The sequence below is a fragment of the Pinus tabuliformis genome, chromosome X (genome assembly GCF_031772625.1).
Source record: "Pinus tabuliformis cultivar Carrire ecotype Pingquan chromosome X, CPIR1, whole genome shotgun sequence".
Taxonomy (NCBI): domain Eukaryota; kingdom Viridiplantae; phylum Streptophyta; class Pinopsida; order Pinales; family Pinaceae; genus Pinus; species Pinus tabuliformis.
In genome coordinates this window covers 1,325,024,711-1,325,046,065 of record NC_142308.1, presented here as the reverse complement: position 1 = coordinate 1,325,046,065, position 21,355 = coordinate 1,325,024,711, and the positions used below count along the sequence as shown (strand labels likewise).

General features: G+C 39.5%; 1 protein-coding gene across 1 annotated transcript in view; it reads right to left on the bottom strand.

Moving 5' to 3' along the window:
- Positions 1 to 20,393, bottom strand: part of LOC149144969 (coronatine-insensitive protein homolog 1a-like) — a 44,244-nt gene extending 23,851 nt beyond the window's left edge. The window contains exon 1 of the mRNA XM_089450089.1: positions 19,519 to 20,393. Within this exon, the coding sequence (XP_089306215.1) occupies positions 19,519 to 20,000 (482 nt within the window). The 5' untranslated portion in view covers positions 20,001 to 20,393. The remainder of the gene's footprint in view (positions 1 to 19,518) is intronic.
- Between the last annotated feature and the right edge of the window lie 962 nt (positions 20,394 to 21,355).

Here is a 21,355-nt window from a genome sequence, read left to right as displayed (position 1 = left end):
CACACCTTTGTTCCCGGAATTCAATGCTAATACTATGGTTGTTTCCAAGATGCCAATATGGGCTCGGTTGCATAATCTCCCATTACATTTTTGGGATCAACAGGTCCTTACTGGTATCGGCAACTCCATTGGGCAATATATCAAAATGGACACACAAAGACTGGAAGAAAAAGTGTATACTTTCACTCATATATGTGTGGAAGTAGATCTCAACAAAGGCTTATCGGATCGCATACTGCTGAAACACCAACAACGGAGCTGGACACAGATACTAGACTATGAAAACACAGCATTTAGATGCAGAATTTGTAGGCAAACAGGACACCTACAAAACTCATGCCCGGAAGCCAAAAAAGATATACGAAGAAAAAAGAAAACAGGGAAACAACCCAAGGGTTGGCAATTTCCCCCCCATGACTCTAATGAGGAGGAAGTGGCTATGGAAGACCCCATACTCAATGAGAATAACCAAGTGGACAAAGAACCAGAAGCATAGGAGATAACTCCACAAGATCCTATGGAATTACAGCGGGAAAAGATGCCAGATGCAAAGGACTCCAAAGGAACAAAATGACTACATACACCAAACAATTCAGATTCTCATAAGGATAATCCTCGACCCGATGCTCACAACTCGCTTGCACTCGTATCTTCGATGCCGACTCAAGGGGAGTGGCGCAAGGTTGAGAAGAAGAAGGGGAGAAAAACACGACTCTCCCCATTTTGTACATTAGTCTGCTTATTTGTACATTATTTTGCTTTCATTGAACCTCTGATCAGCAGTCTTTCGACTTGCTTGATGTAATGCGTTTCAGCATCTGTAACATGTAATTTTGTTTTCATTAATAAAATTACAATTTTTCCATGGGAAAAACATTACTCATAAATTCAATAAAAATTGAAAAAATAAGTTGCAGAGTCTTCCCAACTCTATAGCCCATTGCAAGATCACGATATCGTGAAAGCCCACAAGCTAGGTGGCATTGATTCAATGGTTGATAATGTGGACTCAACCCATTAGTGATCCAACTAGGAAGGGAGATGAACCTAAGAATTCACCTCTCCAATAACCCACTAATTCAGCGTATCAAGAAGAATAGTGTGCATAAGAAATCATTTCTTTAGCAACTCACCAACATGACAGTTAGTCATCACGAGGAAGTTAGCGATCCTTGGGGAGAGATTAGTTGGGGGAGTCATGGAATTCCCTAGCATCTGCCTTAGAGGATTCAAGATCTACAATGTACATGTACTTATCTGCAAGTCAATTTTGGTTAGATTCTCCTTAGCTAGAATAAGGGTTGTGAGTTGTAGAATATTCATGTAATATTCAAAAACACTTTTATTATTGAAACAATTCCTATATAGAGTGAACGTAAGATTCAATATAGGAGTTCATCAATACTCTTTGAGCAAGGGCTTGTTTGAAAAGTTTACTAGTTAATGCACCTTTTCCATGTATGTTTTTGCGATTGCATTTGCATTTCTTAGCTACGTGTGTTCTATAACTTGTCATTATAGAATCCTACATCCATGTGAGTAGCTAAGGAATAGTTATATGTTTAGTTTTAGTGGTTCTCTTAAAATTGCATTTTCTATTGAAGTTTGTTCATTGACATACCATCACCCTATGATTGGAAAAAGAAATGTTGTTTTGTTGAAGTGCACTATAGAAGTAATTCGTGTTTCGTATAGCATTTATTTTCTTGCTTTAGTAGTATGTTTACTTTTAAGCATTGTGGTTTGTTTCCTGAAAATGTAAAATAATTCTAAGAAGTTGAGCCTAGAGAGCTAAGGAGCACTCTATACGTTGGATGATTTAATTGCAAAATGCTTGAACTTATGATGGGTTAAATTGGTTTTAGTACTTAGTCGTATTATAGCTCTAGATCATTTAGCCTTAGGAAAATACGTGTTTTAGTAACATTTGAAGCCTAGGAGATTGAAAAAACAATGCACATCAACCCTAAATCCTCTGCTCCTTGGTCGCTAATTTAAGTAAATCTTAGGGGATTTGGCAACTTATTATTGTTGTAATTCTTTATATCGCCACAACCCTTTGTTCTGAATTCAACCTTGGCTAGCAACATGAAGAATAAACTCATTTATTGACCTCTCCGTTTGGAACCAAAAACAAGAGTGTAATTGGCAAGACCGGATCTTGCTTCATCCCGCTTCAAAGCTTTAGGGAGCTCAAAAACTCTATTTATGATCCTTAAAGGAGAAGCAACAATCAATCAAATGAAAAGAGACAAGAGAGGATGGGCCCATGTGGAGGCAATACAATGTCAAAAAAGGATATGCTACCATTCTAAGCCAACATGTACTCCCTCCTAAATCTGTCCTTTGGAAATTTCGGAAGGAAATGACCTCCCAAAGGTCAGTTTTTTTTGTTGGCTAATGGTCCAAAACAAGGTGCTAAGTGTGAAGATAAATTACAAAGGTCACCTAGAGACTACTAAAAGAGATGATCCAAGACAATAAGATAAAATAGTCCAATGTAGTTGTATACTAACCTCTAGAACACGCTTGGATTCTTTCTTTAATTTCCTTCTCCCATGTCCACAATCTAAATTCTCTCACTCAATCATCGACATAGGGAACTTAAAAACCAAAACTCAATGTGGAAAAATTTTCCCTATGGTAGGACTACAAAAAACATCATGTTCTCTTCTTTGATGAAGCTTTGAAAGGTAACTCAAGGGTGGTTAGCGTGGGAGGATCATTCTCAATCATAAAGGCCAAAAGGAAATCAAAATTGTTTGCGAGGTTGGCCACACTACTAATAACAAGGTGTAAGATCTAGCTACATATCAAGGACTCAAAGTGCTAAGAGATCAAGGTATAATTGAAGCCTATGTGCTAGGAGACTCAACAATTATAGTGAGAGAATTAATACAAAGAAAGATGCCCTCTAAACCGATAGTTGACAAAATTCAAAAGGGGTCAATCTCCTTAATACATAAATTGCAATGTAAATCTTTCTACCACATAAAGAGAGCTCTAAATTTAGAGGTTCACTTCGTATAATATATAGGGGCATGCTATTTGAAGAGCAAATGTTACTCCAAGACTACTCCTAACAATAGAGAAGCACTAAACATGTTCCATAACTAAGAACCAATTAAGAATTGTCTTTTTCTACTATAAATTTTTGACACCACTTGGGGGGAAGTTGCCCTTCAAAAGTATAACTAGGGGTCAAGGGATTAAATGTCCTTGACCTTTTCCCCTCCTCATTCCCTTCAAGCGATTGACAACAAACATACCATGATTGCTTCTAGATCTCCTAAGTGCAAAGCTTGGAAACCTTTCATCATGTCAATGCTTGTCACCTCCAACTTAGGAGTTGACATCAAAGAAGAGGTTATTACCCACAAGAGGCATGGTTCTCATCTTTCCTTAGCTTCAGGCTAAGATAGATAGCACTATGGGGAGCTTTATACTCTAGTTGAATTAGTATCTTGACAAGCCCTTTGGAGCTCGGTGAACCTTCATTGTTGTTGTGGATATGTTTTTGGGGAAATCAACAAAATCAAGAAGTGTCTCAACCAATGTGAGAAGGACATTACGGAGGCCCTCAATAATGTGACTTACTCGCCACTAGCCTAAAAATAATGGAAGAAAAAATTCAATGAAAAGTATTTAAAAATCAACAAGACCAAGATCAATTCACCATTAAAGCCAGCAAGCACCTTTTGGACCTACACAAGTGGGAGTCCGAATCACAAGCTTCCATGACAATGTTGGGCAACAAGCACCTAGAGCTTATTGTCTCTCTAGACATGATAATTGCCTAGGTATCACACATCTTAGCTCATTGAACATGGCCCCTTATGAGCATCCTCACTTGACACTCAACCTGCGTCTTCCTTGATCGCTCCACCTCTTTAAACATTTTCGGCCTTGCTTAAAGACTTCATTGCCACTACTAATGGAGAAAGTTTCGAGAACCAGGTCAATTGAGTTGATGAAGGCCCTTCAGGGCTCTAATTTTCATTTTTGTATAGTATGTTATTTTGAATCATTTTTTTTGTCAAACCAATATGTAAGACAATATACCTACAATTTCATAAGTGTGTTGGTTTGGCTTGGTTTACTTAGTATAGATATTAATACTAACCATGATCTACTACTTTATGTAAGCATGATGTTAGGGTTTGCCCTCAATAAATTTTGATTATATATAATAATTGTTATTTTGGACAAACAAACAAAAAAGAGGCTACAATTAAAAGCATCCAAGGACCTCAAATGAAAGTTTGAGTTACATAAAAGATTTCTAAAGGTTGTCAACACTCCACCATAAGCCCCCTCTTGAAATTTCTTTTGGATATTTCCCACCATCACAATTCAATATTGTATATGGATAGCTTGAAGTGGAGGCAACAGCCTCAAGTGATGCATTGAAGGCACAAAAATTCATAGATAGGATTACGAAGATACACCTATAGGTTTAAGAGAAGTTGAAAAATCTCAAAAGAACTACAACGCCAAGCAAGATCAACATAGGGTTGAAAAGGCCTTCAAAATAGGACAGGGTTTCATTGCACCTCAGAAGGAAACACTACAAGAACCAAGAAACAAAATCAAGGCCCTAAGATATGGACCTTTGAAGTATTGGAGGGGGTAGACAACAACACTTATAGACTTAGTCTCCCCACTTGTATGCATATTTGCACAATGGTAATTGTAGAGAACATTAAACACTGCAATCCATCCATGATTATTGAGGTTAAAGAGAACCAAGCCTTACCTTGTATAGAAGATTTGGCACCATATGCATAGGCAAAATTACCAGAAGATATCATTCTACAAAAGAAGCTTTGAATGACTAGAAGGGATCAACAAGAAATTTGGAAAGTACAATTAAAATGATAATTACCAACCGAGAGCTCCAAGGAGAAAATAGAGGAAGGTACATAGAGAATAAGACTTAATTGATGTTATGGAATGGGATAGAATTTGTGATCTAGAAGAGTGAGCTTGGAATGGATCTTGAAAATTGCATTAATGGATGAAAATTGAATATCCTTCGGTTAAGGGTCAAAGAAATGGAATTTCAAGGTCTCTAAGCTCTAAAACAAGTGCCTTGGAGGTTCTCACTATATTCTGCAGATGAATATCTTCCCATTGATGGTTCATTTTTGTCAAATGGAGTTTGTATGAGAAAGTTATGCCCCCAACAAGGTAGTGGCCCAATTATTATTTTCCCAATTTAGCTCACCATTGTCTACCCATGTGGAGTTAGTAGCGTATGGGAATGCACTAGAGACTTATAGAAGCATCAAATAATTAAAAATCCTAACCATAATGGAAAATAAAGGGTGTTAAAACCCCTAGTTGAAAGGAAGGAATAGGATTAAACTCCTATTGTAATGATTTGATGTTCCATAGCATAGCAATTTCGAAGATGAGTAAATAAGGTACAATAAGATGATTTTGTTAATGTCCAACAAATGACCACAAATAGGTCAATCGAAATACCAAGCACATCAATGTTGTTACAATCTAGGAACACAAAGGTCACTCCTATAAAAGTAAGATGAAGAAGAATCTAACCTATAGGTCTCTAATCTCAAATCTAAAATCAAAGAATTGAATGCAAAGCATTGGTATATAATATATATACAATAGTACTAGCACCGTTGAGAACCAAAACCTTGGGAAGAATGCTCGCATGAGAGTGGATGAAAGGGAAACTCAATGCACCCCAATGCCATTGCATCAAATGAGGAAGAAGAGCAACAACTTCTCTCCCAAAGCTAAGAATCTCAATATATCAATGTTATCAGGACCAGATAGAACCGGCCGATCCGACTGGTTTGAGGCCAAAATCGGTTCGGACCAGTGACTTGAACCGCTTTTGGTCAATTTGGTACCATATTGCCCTACTAATGCTATGCAATTCATGATAATGTTAAATTCTTCAAGTTTATCTTTCATTTTCATCCTTTTACTCAAATTTTTAACATTACCATGAAATAACTCAAGATGTTTGAGAGTGGTTCTGACCTCATTGGATTTCATATGGAGAAAGTAAAATTTTAGATCTCACTCAAAATCCAACATACTTAACAATTTTCTAGGATTTCAAGATTGGGGGGATTGCAATGCTCCATTGGATTTTTTCATGTAAGAGGGTATGGAACTAGTATTTAATCAAGAGCACCAATCCCTCTATGTACCTCAATGTTAGTGGCATTGGTTGTTGAACTCCTCTATCATGAGCCTACTAAAAAAGGTACCCATCACTCATATTAAAACTTGACTTCACATGCTATGTTTTCTCTTATTTTAATGCTTAGAGGGTGATATTGATGACGAAGATCCCAATATAGGCAATGATTTTGATGATATGTAGGTATTTGTTGTAGCATGAATTTTTTGGATGCTACAAGGCCATGTGGAGCTTGTTTGTTAATAGTGATGGATTGCATTCGGTGCTATTTTGGTTATGTGCACTCTTACATGCTATATATATGAGAACTTTTGCTTATTTATGTATAAATGGTTTGGATTCATATGGATGCACATGAATATATATGTTTTTCCTTCAAATTTGAATTTTTTTTTTTTGGTTGATCGGTTTTTTGTTCTAATTTTTACCGGATCCAGTCCAGTTCTGACCAATTCCTAGTCTGGGTGGTCTACCGGTTTGATGATCGGTCTAGTTCTAGTAACATTGCAATATATGTATTGCTTCTAAAATTTGAAGCCATAAAAAACAAACCCCTAATAGACAATTGACCAAAAGACTTGAAAGAGTTGGTCTATGGTGTGTCTCACTATCTAGATGATGCATCTCATTATCGAGATTTTGAGATGCTTGTATATCTAGTGGTGCTATCTAAATTTGTCCCATATTTAAGACAACATCTCCATAAGGATTGCATTAGCAGAACACAAATTGCCTGTTAGGGTCTTATGGATTTCGTGACTGATATGGTGTCATTGGTTACCTGCCTCTTACTATCCCTATTTGCTAGAAGCACCAAAAGGAAATATGTAATCATCGTGGTAGTGTCCAACTAATCGGAAGTAAGGTGGTGGTTAGAGTAAGCGAGATCATAGTTTTAGGCCTCCCTCATGAACAAGGGCAAGCACCATAAGTCTAGACTCTAGATACTAAAGAAGGTTGAGAGGGAGTGATAAGACTCTTTGAAAAGGCAATAATATCATCCATAGACCTTATAATTAATGGGATGGCCAAAGATGAAGTGCTCCCTTATCTCGACCTCTTGAAGATGGCAAAACTCGCAGAACCTTTTTGCTTGTGCAACATGGTGTTCCACCATAAGAAAATGTGAATTGTTACCCACTAAAGTGGGTAACCCCTAGGAGAATTTTTTATCCTATTGTTTCAACTTGTTAACCAATAGCCCTATGATGATCCACATATATTCATCCTCAGATGCCTCCCACCCATGCTTCGGTCAGTGCTTTATTCCATCTAGCCAACTCATTCAATGAAGGTGGATTGTCAAATATGAAGTACATTAACCATTTTCATAATAAAGTGCTTTCATTTAACGTTTAAGGTCATTCTAGTATGGATCACAGGTTGAATCGAATGATTGACCAATTTTGATTGTATTCTTGTTCCCATGATTTACCTTGGTGATTATCACTTGCCCCAAGTCCAGTGTGACCCTCCTTGAGGCCTTTCTTTCCACTGTCTAGGAGGGGCACAAATAGGAGGCTCTAATTGATGTTGTATGTCCATGGTAACCCATAACATTTTCAAACTCTCCTTTGTATCCACATCCCATCTTCGGGTTGATTACCATCTATCACCAGTATTGGTTCTAACTTCTGTGTTTTCCTCATCCTTGAGTAGGGGCCTAGAAACTTTTCATTGAGAGGTTGACACAACAGAAAGAAAGGAAAAAGCATGTGCCATAATGTTAAAAAGAAAAAGATTGGCAAGGATAAATGGAAGTGCATGGAAAAAAGCCTAGTCCGAGCACTATGCCTAGCTAAAGCATGAGATCTCTGAGTAACAAGAACTTTGATTATCCCAACCCTAATGAGCAATGGAACGTTTCATTTTTAAGGGGTCGGTAATGAATCAATAAAAGCTACCCAAGCTATATCTACAAAGAAAAAGAAAAACAATGAAGAAAAAGGTGCATAAGAGGTGTGCTAAAGATAGGTCGAGGAAAGGGGTAACTCAAGTCTCATGATTGCTCCCTTTTCACATTACAATGTTCAAAGATGTTGGAATTTCATAATTAGGACAAAGACTATGGCATCCTCTATGAAGTAAGCCCTTGCCATGCCATTGACCACTTGCACCTACTAATTAATGGGTCACCCTAAGAACTATTCCTACCCTTCGGGTTGGAACCACTTAATATGACATGTTACCCACCAAAAGTGGGTGACCCCATGTTGAGATTTGTAGCTTAGGAGGTACTCCAAACCCTAGGCTAGTGGGTTTTGGTGGGTTTTGGAGGAAGTGGCACACAAAAGTGACTTGTGGGCTAAGAACCCAAGCCTGTAGCCTGTGTTATCGTTTAAACTAGTAGGGGTCCTAGGAGGGGTTCCTATAGAGCAACTACTAGGTCAAGTGGCAAAAATGGAGCAATAGCCCACTATCACCTCAACTAAAGCTCCCTGCACTTTACAGACTTTCACCGATGGGAGGAGTCTCGCTATTAGGGAAATCATTAGGAGAAATATTCAATGGTGTGTAGGTAGTGATTTCAAGAGCTTATTCAAAGGAGAGACTCTAATGATATTTATTGCTTGCTTTAGAAGCAAGATGAATGGCCCCCAAGAAGGGCTAGAAGGAGACCTAGGGTTGAGGAGTATTTCTTGATAAGAAGTGCCCTAAACCAAAGAACCCTAGAAGAATAGGGTTTCTAAGCAGTCCTTGTGAAATTGGAATGACAAGGTTGCAGGACCACAAAGAAGCCCTACTGGACCCAAGCGAGGTCAAGGGTTCGGAGTAAAGCTTCAAACAAATGGTCTTGACCAAGTGAGGGGGGAGAAAATGATCAAAGAAATGATATTTGACTTTAATGTTCAATGCAATGATCCTTCATGAAGCCACTAACCAAAGGAAACCTAGGGAGAAATGGTCTTCAAGCTAGGGCTTGGCAAAACTCAAGATTAAACTGTCGGAATGGCTTGAAAATTAGAGGACCTCTAAAGGATACACCGGCACAGTTCTATACCAAATTTCATCAATTTTGGATGGCTGATGGAATGGGGTCATTTTAGCTGAGGTATCATAGGCAATGTTGTGAAAATCATGATCGGGATTAAATCGACGCGGGGAACAAATTGGAATTATCGGGAAAAAATCGGGAAAAAATCGTTTGGTACAAAAATATTCATTTTTTTTCAATTTTTTTAATATCTAAACCATCTACAACATAAAATAAATACATTGACACATAAATATGATAAAAAAACTAATATATAAGATGTTTAATATCATTTCTAGCGCTAAAATCACACATAACATTGAATCATGTCCTGAATAGTAAGTCTTGACTCCTGAGTCCCAACTCAGCCTCAAAATATCAACAAAAAATATGATAATGTATCTCATCATGTCATAATGTCATATACAATAAAATGAAAGTCTAATCCTATTGATTTCCTCTACCCCTCTTGCGAGAAAATGCCACAGCTTTCCCTTTCCCTCTAGATGTAGATGCTGGTGCCTGTGCTGGTGGAGATGGCAATGGAGTCCGATGTGCTCTAGAAGCTGAAGAACTAGAAGTAGGAGCTATAGGAGGTAGACCACGTCCTCTACTGGTGGCAGGGGTAGCCTGGGCAGGTGGTGTCACCTGGAAACATTACAATCTCCCAATCCTGAAATCCTGAAAAACTGATAAGTCTGCTAGATTTTAAATGAAATCTAAAATTCTACTTTCTCCATATGAAATCCAATGAGGCTGGAACCACTCTCAAACATCCTGAGTCATTTCATGGTAATGTTAAAAATTTAAGTAAAAGGATGAAAATGAAGATTAAGGAGAATGTCACTTTTACTTTAAGAATTTAACATTACCATGAATAGCATATCCATACTAGGGCCTAGACTTGATCATTAAGCTGCCCCACTCAAAATTATTTGTTTCTTTCAAAAAAAAATTGCATGAAAAAACCCAAAAAAAACGTTATAAAACTATGATGTCGCGACCCCCGGCGATTTTTTAAGTTTTTATCGCGATTTTTTCGTTTAATTATCGTGATTTTATCGGCAGAGGGAAAAAATCGCGATTTTTTCATTTTATCGCGATTTTCACAACACTGATGATAGGTGGTATTGTACCACCATTCTGCTAGGTCCAACCACTGAGAACATTTACTTTGCTTATCAGTTATGAAACACTGGAGATATGTTTCCAAACATTTATTCACTATTTCTATTTGACCATTTGTTTGTGGATGATATGTTGAATTCATGTTAAGGGTTATTCCAGCCTGACTGCAAAAATATTTTCAAAAATTTCCCTTAAATCTTATGTGTCTATCCCTAATGATGACTTCCAGTAGACCATGTAACTTGTAGACGTTTTTACAAAAGACTTTTGCAATTTGCTTGGTTGAGTCTGTTTTCTTGACTGTCGTGAAATGTGCATATTTACAACAAATATCTTGTCCTAACTGTCAGACATAGGTAAACCGTCGATGAAATCCATTGAGATTTCCTCCCATTTCTGATTTGGAATATATAATTGGTGTAGCAAACCAGGAGTTGGGGCATTTTCACTTTTATTTCTCTCACAGATGTCGCATTCGGAGATGTATTCCTGAATTTCCTTACTCATTCCCTTCCAGTAGAACGATTGACGTGTGTTGTAGTATGTCTTGAAGAACCTAACAGGCCTAGCTACATGGGAATTGTGTGATTCTATTAAAGCCAAGGACCCTATGAGGTGCTTTCAACCTCTAAGAGGAGTGACATGTCCATTTTACATCCATCAAATGGCAAGTGGCATGTGAAATGATGATGGAATGGAGTGGGGCATTAAGGGAAGGCTCCAAGCCACATGCCACGATACAAGGGTAGCTATAATAAGAGAAGCCCACACTTGGGTTTATGAATGTATGAGGGAGCAATCGTGGTACATGAGTTACCCCAGCCTTTGTTTTTCCACCTTTCTTCATATGCCTTTTGCCTTATATTTATTTTTCTTTTATAACTGCTCAGGGCTCCAGGGGATAAAAGCATGATGTGCAAGATATAGCAATGACTACCCCCTTAAGGTGGGGTAGTTTATCGCCCACCAGGTGTTGGGACAATCATGGGTTCCTTAATAATGTAAGGGGTCAATATGAAGGGTCCTAGGAACTAGGGTGATGGCCATAATGATACGGGTAGAGCTCATGTTTGGTTTTTGCCCACGGGCTAAATTTGTATGTCCCGACCATCTTTTGCATTTTATGGTACATTTCCTATTGAGAGTGGCCAAATTATTTTTTAACTTTGTTTGTAACTTTGTAGCTGCATCAACCTCTGGAGCATTGTTTTAGGCCCAACCCAAAGTGTGGACAAGGGGAGGGGGAGGCTAACCCCTTGTGGACCCAATGGACAAATATGGACCCGAATGGGAAATATGATGAAAGGGGTTATAATGAGTGGAAGGGAGTGATATATGTGGTGTCGGGAAGCGGGACCACGCAACCAAAATCGGTGTTTCCCATTTAGCTAAGTTACCAGGATTCGGATCCGGATCCGGATGCGGATACGGATCCGGATCCGTCAGATTTTTTAAAAGCCAGGATCTGGATACGGCGGGGAAACGACATGTATATTATATAATATGGAAAAGGCTACAATATTCATGGTTACTGGTCTAACCTCTGTTGATACAATCTGAATATCTCAGCATGCAGCTACATCATTATGTGTAGACAAAATTGGCCATCTAAAAATAACTTGTATGTGGTATGTAATAGGGGCAACTTCCACCCTCACAAGATACTTTTAGGCCTTGAGCCATTAATATGTCTCCTTACTTTCAAAGAAGATAAACATTAGCAATTATAATTTGTAAAAATACAAAATTTTAAATATATAATTATATTTTATGCGATATTTAATAATAAATATATATTTTCAATATATGATATAATAAACTATATATTTGATTTAATAGATATATATAAATTTTAATATTTCTATTTATAGTGCAATATATAAATTATAATATAAATATAGAACTTAATTCTAAATTATAATTTTTTTAAAATCTAAGTTTGAATCTTATATATATAATTTTAATTTAGAAATTAAAATATAAATATAAAACTTAACTTTAAAATACCAAATTTTAAAATTTAATTAATATATATGAGCTTACAATATTATAAATTTTAATTTGTATAATATATCTGTATTATTATTATTATATGTTATAAATTACATAGTTGTTAATATTAATAAGTTATAAGCTGAGTTCATTAATATATGAGCTTACGATATTATACTTTTAAATGTTTATAGTTTTATCTGTATTATTATTATTATTATTATTATTATATGTTATAAATTATATAGTTATTAATCTTAATAGGTTACGAGTTGAGCTCCCGACATCTGAACGTGAATAATCTCTAGAACATTAATAAATTTTCTGTAAGTGTCTCCAAATGTCCGCATGTTTCAACGAATGGTTAGCCCTTGGTTTCCGATACCATAGTATTTCTAACATTACTGATATGTTCCATTGGTGACAGGATGACCCGGAGAGGGTGCCCGCCATGGTGGCTACAAGCAACCCACCGAATGCATTTTACTAGCCAGGTATTAAGCTAAAGTATTATTTGGGAAATAACCTCTTCCGTGAGCAAATAGACCCGAAGCTAGGTATTTATTTAGCGAATATTAATAGTGTGTTAATTCAACAAATATTAATAGAGTATTAATTCAGCGAATATGAACTTCTCCCGTTAACAGAGTATTAATTCAACAAATATTAATAGAGTATTAATTCAGCGAATATGAACTTCTCCCGTGACCAAAGGGATCCAAAGTTAGGAATTAATTCAACGAATATTAACAGAAAATTAATTCAGTGAATATAGGTATTTTTGTGTTGTAAAAATCCCAAATTGCAGGAACGCAGTTTGAATTTCGGGGTGCACATTATCGTGAAGAAAACATTTTCATATGGGTCCCGAGGCGAATCCAAGCGAATCCGAATCCGGATCCGGATCAAATCCGGGGATCCGCGAATCCATCCCCCATGGCTGACGGATCCGGTAACATAGCCATTTAGTGCCACCCCTAAAGCTAGTAGCCAATAAAGTAGATCCCATGGGACTAAGATACAAGGTTAACCATCAAGTTGGATAGAGGAGACAAGAGTACAGACCAAGCCCACTCTTTCCACCGAAACGCTCCCCCCCACCCCACTAGTCCATGCCCAAAAGTGTCCATGATAAGTAAACAAAAGTACCCAACTACACAATGAAAAGCTAGACCTTCAAGGTTGGAAGGCCCACCTTCAAACATACAATCATAACAGATGAGCGAGGGAGCATATGGCTGCCTCAGGTGGCAGAGATAGTGGCGCATCGAGATATCTGGTGGCTGCGAGAGACTATTGGCTACCGGTTGAGGACCATATAGGAGAAAAGAATTCTCCTATGGGTGTCACCCACAGGTGGTGGGTAACAGGCTTTGCACCCCAAGCATGTGGGTGTGAAACAGTAATGAATATTGATGTTTTCATCATTGGAGATGATAGAGGACCTCTAGAGCAACTAGGGGCAATGAAAATCATCGAAATTGGAGGTCTCTATCATGAGATATGAATTTTTCTATATGGTAGTGGGTTAACTTAATAAGGAGAGCAGGTCAGCTAAGGCTAGTTTAGCCCTCTTGACAGTTCATAGAAGCCACATGTGAAAGATATAAATAAAGGAGAGTTGTGAGGTCATTTACACACATCCAAGGTGCATCATCCATCAAAGCAATACCTCTAATTTGGACAGCGAGACTGAGGCAGGCCGCAAGGAGTTAGGGCACAAGTTTTTGGGAGGAATGTCTTTGTTTAGGGTGTAAATTCCTTGAGTAGCTAGGCCGCAAGTCTAAGGCAACCAACAAGGAGATTTGAGGTCGTGTCTTGGCACGTTTTGGAGCGAACTTGCTTGCTGGACTAGGCCGCAATCTGAGGTATGTATTGGGGTGGTTTTTTGTGCAAGTTTCGTGTGTTATATCCCTATTACAGGGCCTTAAAAGAAGGATGCTACAACAGCGTGTTAGGGAGGTTGTTTGGAGGGTGTGAAGCCTTGAAGAAGGCCCTCCCTCTAGGCCGCAGATGCCCAGGTTAGTGCGCAACTAGAACAAGGCTATTCTCTTGGAGTTTGGGGATTGGTTTGTTTGTTGTTGCGACAGGAGTGTTGTAGAGTAATGTGAGGAGGTTCCTCAATCCCTTAAGCAAGTGTTTTGATGCCTAGAAGTGGATAGCAGAGGGAGCAACCCAGTTGGAGAAGGAACCACATAGTTTGAGCAGTGTTTAGGTGCAAGAACAGTGTAGCCCTAACCAGAGCTCAAGCAAGCACAGATCCCAAGGCAAGAGGACAGCAGCCGTGAGTTGCAAATGGGCTCTTGTTGATGGTTGGATGCTAGTGGATGAGAATTCCTAAGAAAGGACATTGTATTGGACGCTCATGGACTGTTGGAGGACAGTGTGAGAGTGGACCAAGTTGACCCGAAGTGCAGTGGACCTAAGAAGGACTTTATGCCTGCTAGAAGTGGCAAAGTTGGAGAAGCCTAAAGAACAACTTATGGATGATTATAGAGTCTTGCCTCAAGCCCTAAGGAACAAGTCTCTTGAAGGACTAAGGGATTGTTAGAATTGGGAGAAGAAGAGATCAAAGGTTTGATTGGCCAGGAGCAGTTTGTAGCCCTAAACTTGCCTTGTGGAGAAGGACATCTACAGCAGAAGAGGGGCAGTCCTCCATGCCCTAAGTTCATTGTTGGAGAAGGACATTCAACAGTGATAGTGGGAAGCCCTCTAGCCCTAAGTGTGTCTTCATCATGCAGCACAGGAAGGCACTAATGGGATGAAAGTCCCAAAAGAGCTGAGGAGTAGCAGTTGATAGTAGAGAGTTGTTCACAAACGGAGTTGTGAACAACTTGACAGGAGACTCGATGTGTTGATGCGTTGAAGGACTAACGGTCAGTGAGGGAGCAGGTGGAGTTGTGTTCAGTGACCTAATGGAGTTGGTTCATTGATAGAGGCATATTGGAGTTGTTGCAGATCAGGAACTAAAGGACCAGGCATATGTGTACAAGGTACGGCCAAGGCAGCTATGAGGAGCTCTACATCAACTCGACAGTCAGAGTACTTTATTCATGGTAGAATGGTTGTCAAAGGACTGACACCAAGCCCTAGTTGTTGTTGTCTTGTATCAGTGGATGTATGAGGGCCATTATCCCTGGTACGAGAGCCTTAGACGGTTGTATTATCAGTTTGTTAATATAACGAAGTTGGGTTGTATAAATTTGTAAAAAGATGTCTATATTCGTGCACTTGTTGATTTAATGTTATTTATTGTTTCTTTGTGCAAAGTAGTCATGTTGTGATACTTGGATTGGTAGCGTCAATGATTTAAGATTCTATCTTAGACTCCAATATCGTGAAAAAACAACACCCCATAGGAGAACTTTTCTCCTAGATTTGTCTTCAGCTGACAACCAACAACCCTTGATAGCAACCGATGTAGCCGACCTATTGTGCCATTTTGATCTCCACTCCCTGCAGCAATCATATGTCCCCTTGCCCATTTGTCAAGAGCATATGTTCAACAGTGGGCAATCCAACCTCGAAGGTATGTTTTTCATTGTGCAATCGAGTGCTTATGTTTGTTTTTCTTGGGCATCTTAGGTATGGATTATTGGGTGACCTGTAAGGAGAAAGGGGTTTGACCAAGGTTTTGTTCCCTCACCTTAAATGGGGGGTTAATACACAATCCTAGTCTCGTGGGATCTCCCCTATTGGCCTATGGCTTTAAGATGGGCACTACTTGGGAAACCCCGATTTTGGTAGCGCGGTCTCGTTTTCCTGTTCCACATTTTTCACTCCCCTCCGCACATTACATGACCTATTTCATCATTTTCCCTCTCTGGGTCCACATGACCACTGGGTCCACAAAGCACTGGCACACCCTCTTCCCTTGTCCACGTGTTTGGGTCGGGGCTGGAATTGTTGCCCCGAAGGTTGATGCAACTAAAACTTAAAAGAATGATAAAAGCATAATCATGGCCACAATCAAGAAACAAAAGAAAAGAATATTATAAAATGCAAAAGATGGTCGGGACATTTGTTAAATTATGGTATGTTCTATGCTTGAGAGCAATTTACTTCAAATTTTCTTATTAGCCCAATATCAATTTCCAAAATAGCAATCACATCAGCATGATAATAAAATGCAGATAGAACATAAATATAAATAGTAGAAGACAAGCCAAGATAAGAGGACACAAGATGTGGCGCCAGCCAGGGACAAACCCCAACCCTCGATCAATTCTTCTTATATTCTTCAATAATTCAGCAGAGAGAGAGATAGTACAATTATACAAATTTGTAATTTTATGACAGCAGCAGCCAATCCCTAACTAGCAAAGTCAAAGCTGGTCAAACAAGTCAGATTTGACCTCTAGACAATCCCGGTCAACGCTTAGTCAACTCAGCCTCCAACAGCAATGAAAGTCAACCCAAAACAGTCTGAAATATCTAGTCAACCTTCAGTCAATTCTGGTCAAACCTGTGGTCAGCCTTTGACTGTCAACATTGGTCAAAGTATGGTCAAACAGAGGTCCAAACTGCTGTTCAAAAATGTGGCCTGCCTAAGAGAGGCAACCCAACCCAATCCAACCCAATCCACAGTCAAAGAGGAGTCCACGCTGGTCAACACTGGTCAAAGAGACTCCCTGCAGTTTTCGGTCAACGATGCCCTAATCAGAATTTGCGTCCTCCTTCTTCACACGTGTGAGAGATCTCCTCCTCCAACGCATACCCAATCAAACTAGGAGAGAGAATAATGTGAGATGAGATGAGTGAGATTATACCACAAGGTCTCCTCCTTTTATATGCCACGTTGAAGATATGCTGGGGGTGAAAACCATTGTTTTGCTTGCTAGCCGACCTTGACAAATTGTCAAGAATACAAATAAATTCATATCTCCATGAATACATGTCGGAATCGGATGATTGTTAAATCAATCCTACACCTCTCAGAGAGAGGAATCCAAGAAAAATATCAGTTGCCGTAAATGAGGTGACCCATATGGAGTTTGGCCCTAGTTGCCAATTTTAAGAACATTCAATATAGCACGTGGGCAAAAGCCAAATATCAACTCTACCCCTTATCATTATGGTAATCACCCTAGTTCGTAGGGAAAATAAGTGACCCCACATCATTAAGGAACCCATACATGTCCCAACCCCTGGTGGGCGATGAACTGCCCCACCTATGGGGGTAGCTTATCTCCCACACCATGCTCTTATTTCCTAGAGCCCCAAGCAATTATACAAAAAAACCATAAAAAAGCAAAAGGCAAATAATGGAGGGTGGAAAAGCAAAGGCCAGGGTAACTCATGTATTCGTGATTTCTCCCTCCATCTATATACCCAATATGTGGATATTCCTTATTATTGCCACCCTTGAACCCATGGTGATTCGCTTTGAGACCCCTGTGTCTCCATCCATCTCATCATCATTCACATGACACCTACCAATTGAAAGATGTACCTTGGACCTGTCTTTCCCCTTAGGGGCTGAGAACACCTAATAAGGTTGTTTATTAGCCACTCTTACCTAGGGAGGTAGCAATACTTCGAGTTCAAAGCCCTAAGTCTGGAGGGAAAACCCAATATGAAGTCTCGTTGTGTCCTTGACTAACAAGTTTGTTTCACTTAGATGCTAAATGAATTATTGTACCCGAAGGTGAGGAAGTGCATTGAACATTATATGTAATTGGCAAGTGGTTTCATCATGGGTTGGACAACTTAATTAGGACCCAAGTCCATCAGACGATCATATTGACAACCCTAGGGAAAGCATTGAGAGCCATGGGACTCCTATCATGTGCAAAGCATTATTTCACATCATGGGCACTCTTAGCAGTTTGCTCATTGCCCTAGATTATTCACAAGATGATTATTCACAAGATGATGCACTTGGACCAACATCCAATCGACTTAGAAGCCCTGATGATGGATCCCGGTTGGGATTTGAAAAGTTGGCAGAAAACGGTTCTTACTGTGGATTCTCCGGAAACTGAATCAAAATATCCAATTGTCTAAGTGCATCATAAAGCAAGCTTGGAGAAGCCATAAGATTGCATTACAATTCCAACACCTCACTAACATCCCCAAGACATCCCTCCTTCCTTAATATGGCCACCATTGGGGAAGTCTTGGACGGGCCCACTGTCTAAGGGAATAGCCACTCTAAGGCCCCTAATGATGACTCATTTTTCAACCTATTGCACCACTGCAAGCTGTTCCTTTGAGTGCCTTAGTGGCATAGAAGCTTTGTGACATCTTTGTCCAAGTAAATCCTATGGTGAAGAAAGAAGAACCTTCACCTAGCTTGAAGGGCTCGCAGTGATCCCCTGAAGACCTGAAGCAACAAAATAAAGTTGGAGTCTAATCCAAACCAAGCCCCCTCTAGGCCAATATCTAGATGGTCTGAGGTGTTTTAGAGGAAAGAAGCTCCTACAAGAGTAGGGTCTAAGGAAGTCAAGGGCGATGGAAGTCCCCTCAACTCAAGTTCAGCTCATAAGCACACATAATGTACTCCTTTATGAGCTTGGCCTGCACTACTTCCTCAATAGCAACAATGGGAAGGGGCCTTGTCCGTCCCTTGAACAACCTATGGCCAATAATTAAGGTAATTCTCGGATTCTTGTTTAAATATCCCCTATTGAGAATGAATCTTCTCTTTCTGGTTCCGGATGACCAAAATTTCTGTGCAAGGAGTTACTCTACGGGTGGAGGGTTTCATACGTTTTATATTTGAACATCATTTGGTTGAGAATAAAGCTCTTAGATTCCACCTTAACAACCCTAAAGGTTAAAAAACTCAAAAGAGACATATAGAGAGAGATTTGCAAAGGTAATCTATACAAACGCATATGCACGCCCAAACTAACCCTTTAGACATATGTTATATATTCAAAGGAGTTAACTCACCTCTTATATATATATATATATAGCTGACCTCTTATATATCATTAGCTCAACTCTAATGAATTAAGTTACCTTGAATATATATATATATGTGTGTGTTAACTTAATATACAGAGAGAGTGTGTGTTAAGTTTTGGATTTTCAGCTGCTCAAGAGTTTGGGTTTCAATTACATTTAAGCCTTCTTATTCCACCCCTCTTTTGACGCTTCAAACAGCCGAACTGAGGTTTAAAAAAACAGAACTGCATCCATTTCGGCAATCGGTATGTTGGGTTCGTATAGCTTCGAAGGTTTCCAGTAGTGTCAATTACAGCTAAAATGTTGTTTGAAAATGGGTTCTAGAATTAACCTGCAAGAGCAAGCGATTTTCAGAAGTCCAAGAGTGGAGAACCCGGAGCACTTCTCAAGCTTGAGGGCTTGCAGCATGTGGCCGTGGCTCCCGACGAGAGTGGCGAGGTCGCTGTCCGTGACGATCATTCGCCGCAAGTGGAGGGACTTGAGGCAGAGGCAGGACGAGGAGATCTCTTGAATCCAAGGGCGGGCGTAGGCGCCCCAGTCCTCCGGGATGAGGTTGAACATAGCGGCCCTCGGCTTCCCCTTCAGCTTCAGTGACTCCAACCGCTTGAAGCGCCGAGTGAGATCAGAGGGCTTGATTGCGTAGCAGAAGGCCACGGTCACGTGCTTACGAGTCAGGGCATCTATCGTGTACCACTGCTTGCACACCTGAGAGACCACGCTTCGATCCCGGGGCTCATTTACGTAGACCATCACGCACTCCAGGGCTTCTTCAGGTATTCCATTGCCCATCATCAGCGCCCGCTGGTTATTCATGCCTGATCTTGATCTCAGTATCAGCTATCTCCTGGAGTCAGAAATTCAATCCCTCGCTCTATTTCCTATACTTGTCAGCTCCCGCTCCCATTTCCATCATTCACAAATATGCACGCCAAACAATATTATATGCACTTCAACTGTATAAACAAATTGCTCATGTGGACTCTTCTCCACCTGCTCAGAATCTTCTATCATTGATTGACCATTGTGTCCTAATATGGAAATGCGGCAATTCCGTACTCTGAATCGGAACCCTCTGTGTCCACAAGCTGCCTATCGTTAGTCTCCATGTAACCATGATTTTAACCTTCGCAACCATAGTCTGTGGGGATTGTCCGGTGAGATTGTTTATGTACGGGATATTTTACAGGAAACATTGGAAAACATATACCATAAGAATATATAAAGTAGGTACTTTTAAATATGAGATAGGTACTTTCATAGATGTTAAATATTAGATAATAACGGTGGAATTTCAAGACAAAATCGTCCACCGACATAAATTTAAATAGTCTTAAAGAATTGTGTAGATCATCTTCTAGATTCATTTCGCAAAAAAATCTAAAATATAAAAGTTGTAAAGAATATTAACTACTTGAGATTGAATTTAAATTCAATAAGATTTTGCAAAGGAAAGTTTTCAAGAATGATGTTTTATTGTTTTTAATTTTGTAATAAAGTAATTTTTTGTTAATTAATTTTGACAAGGAGATTTTGATAAATTATTTTTTTTTTCTAAGTAAAGGCTACTGCTATATTAAAAAAAAAAAGAAAAATATGTACAAAGTTTAGATCTTGCGAGGAGGCCGAGGCCAGTCCTCAAACAGAAGAAGTTGGACTATACTGTCTATCTGCTTTAACCGAGTCATAAAACACAGTCCATAATAATGCTTCCTGGACATCAAATAACCTGGACTCAAACTGACAAAAGCACCATAGCTACTGGCAGTACAGAGCCATTTTACATCATTGACACTAAGACAAGAAGAGCATGCTGCTGAAGCCTGAGACCTGCAGCAGTAGCCAAACTGAGACCTAGGACTGAATTGGACACAAGGAAACAACACCATTTGTATCGACATGATTGCAAAAAAGACAAAACAGTGCACCCGAAGAGAACTAGGCTGTCTGGTTGGGCGAGGCCGCCTGCATTCCTTTGTCCGGGCTGGGCGAGTCGAGCCAGATGACCATCCTGTCCACGTCCTGAGGCAGCTCTCCCGGAACTGGCTGAGCACGAGCGCTGAAGACCTCCATTTCCATATTCGAATTTGGCGGCGGCAAAACCTCTAACACAGAGGCGGCATGACCTGAAATTTCCTGAGTCGGAGCTTGCTGGACCAGGGCGTTCTGAG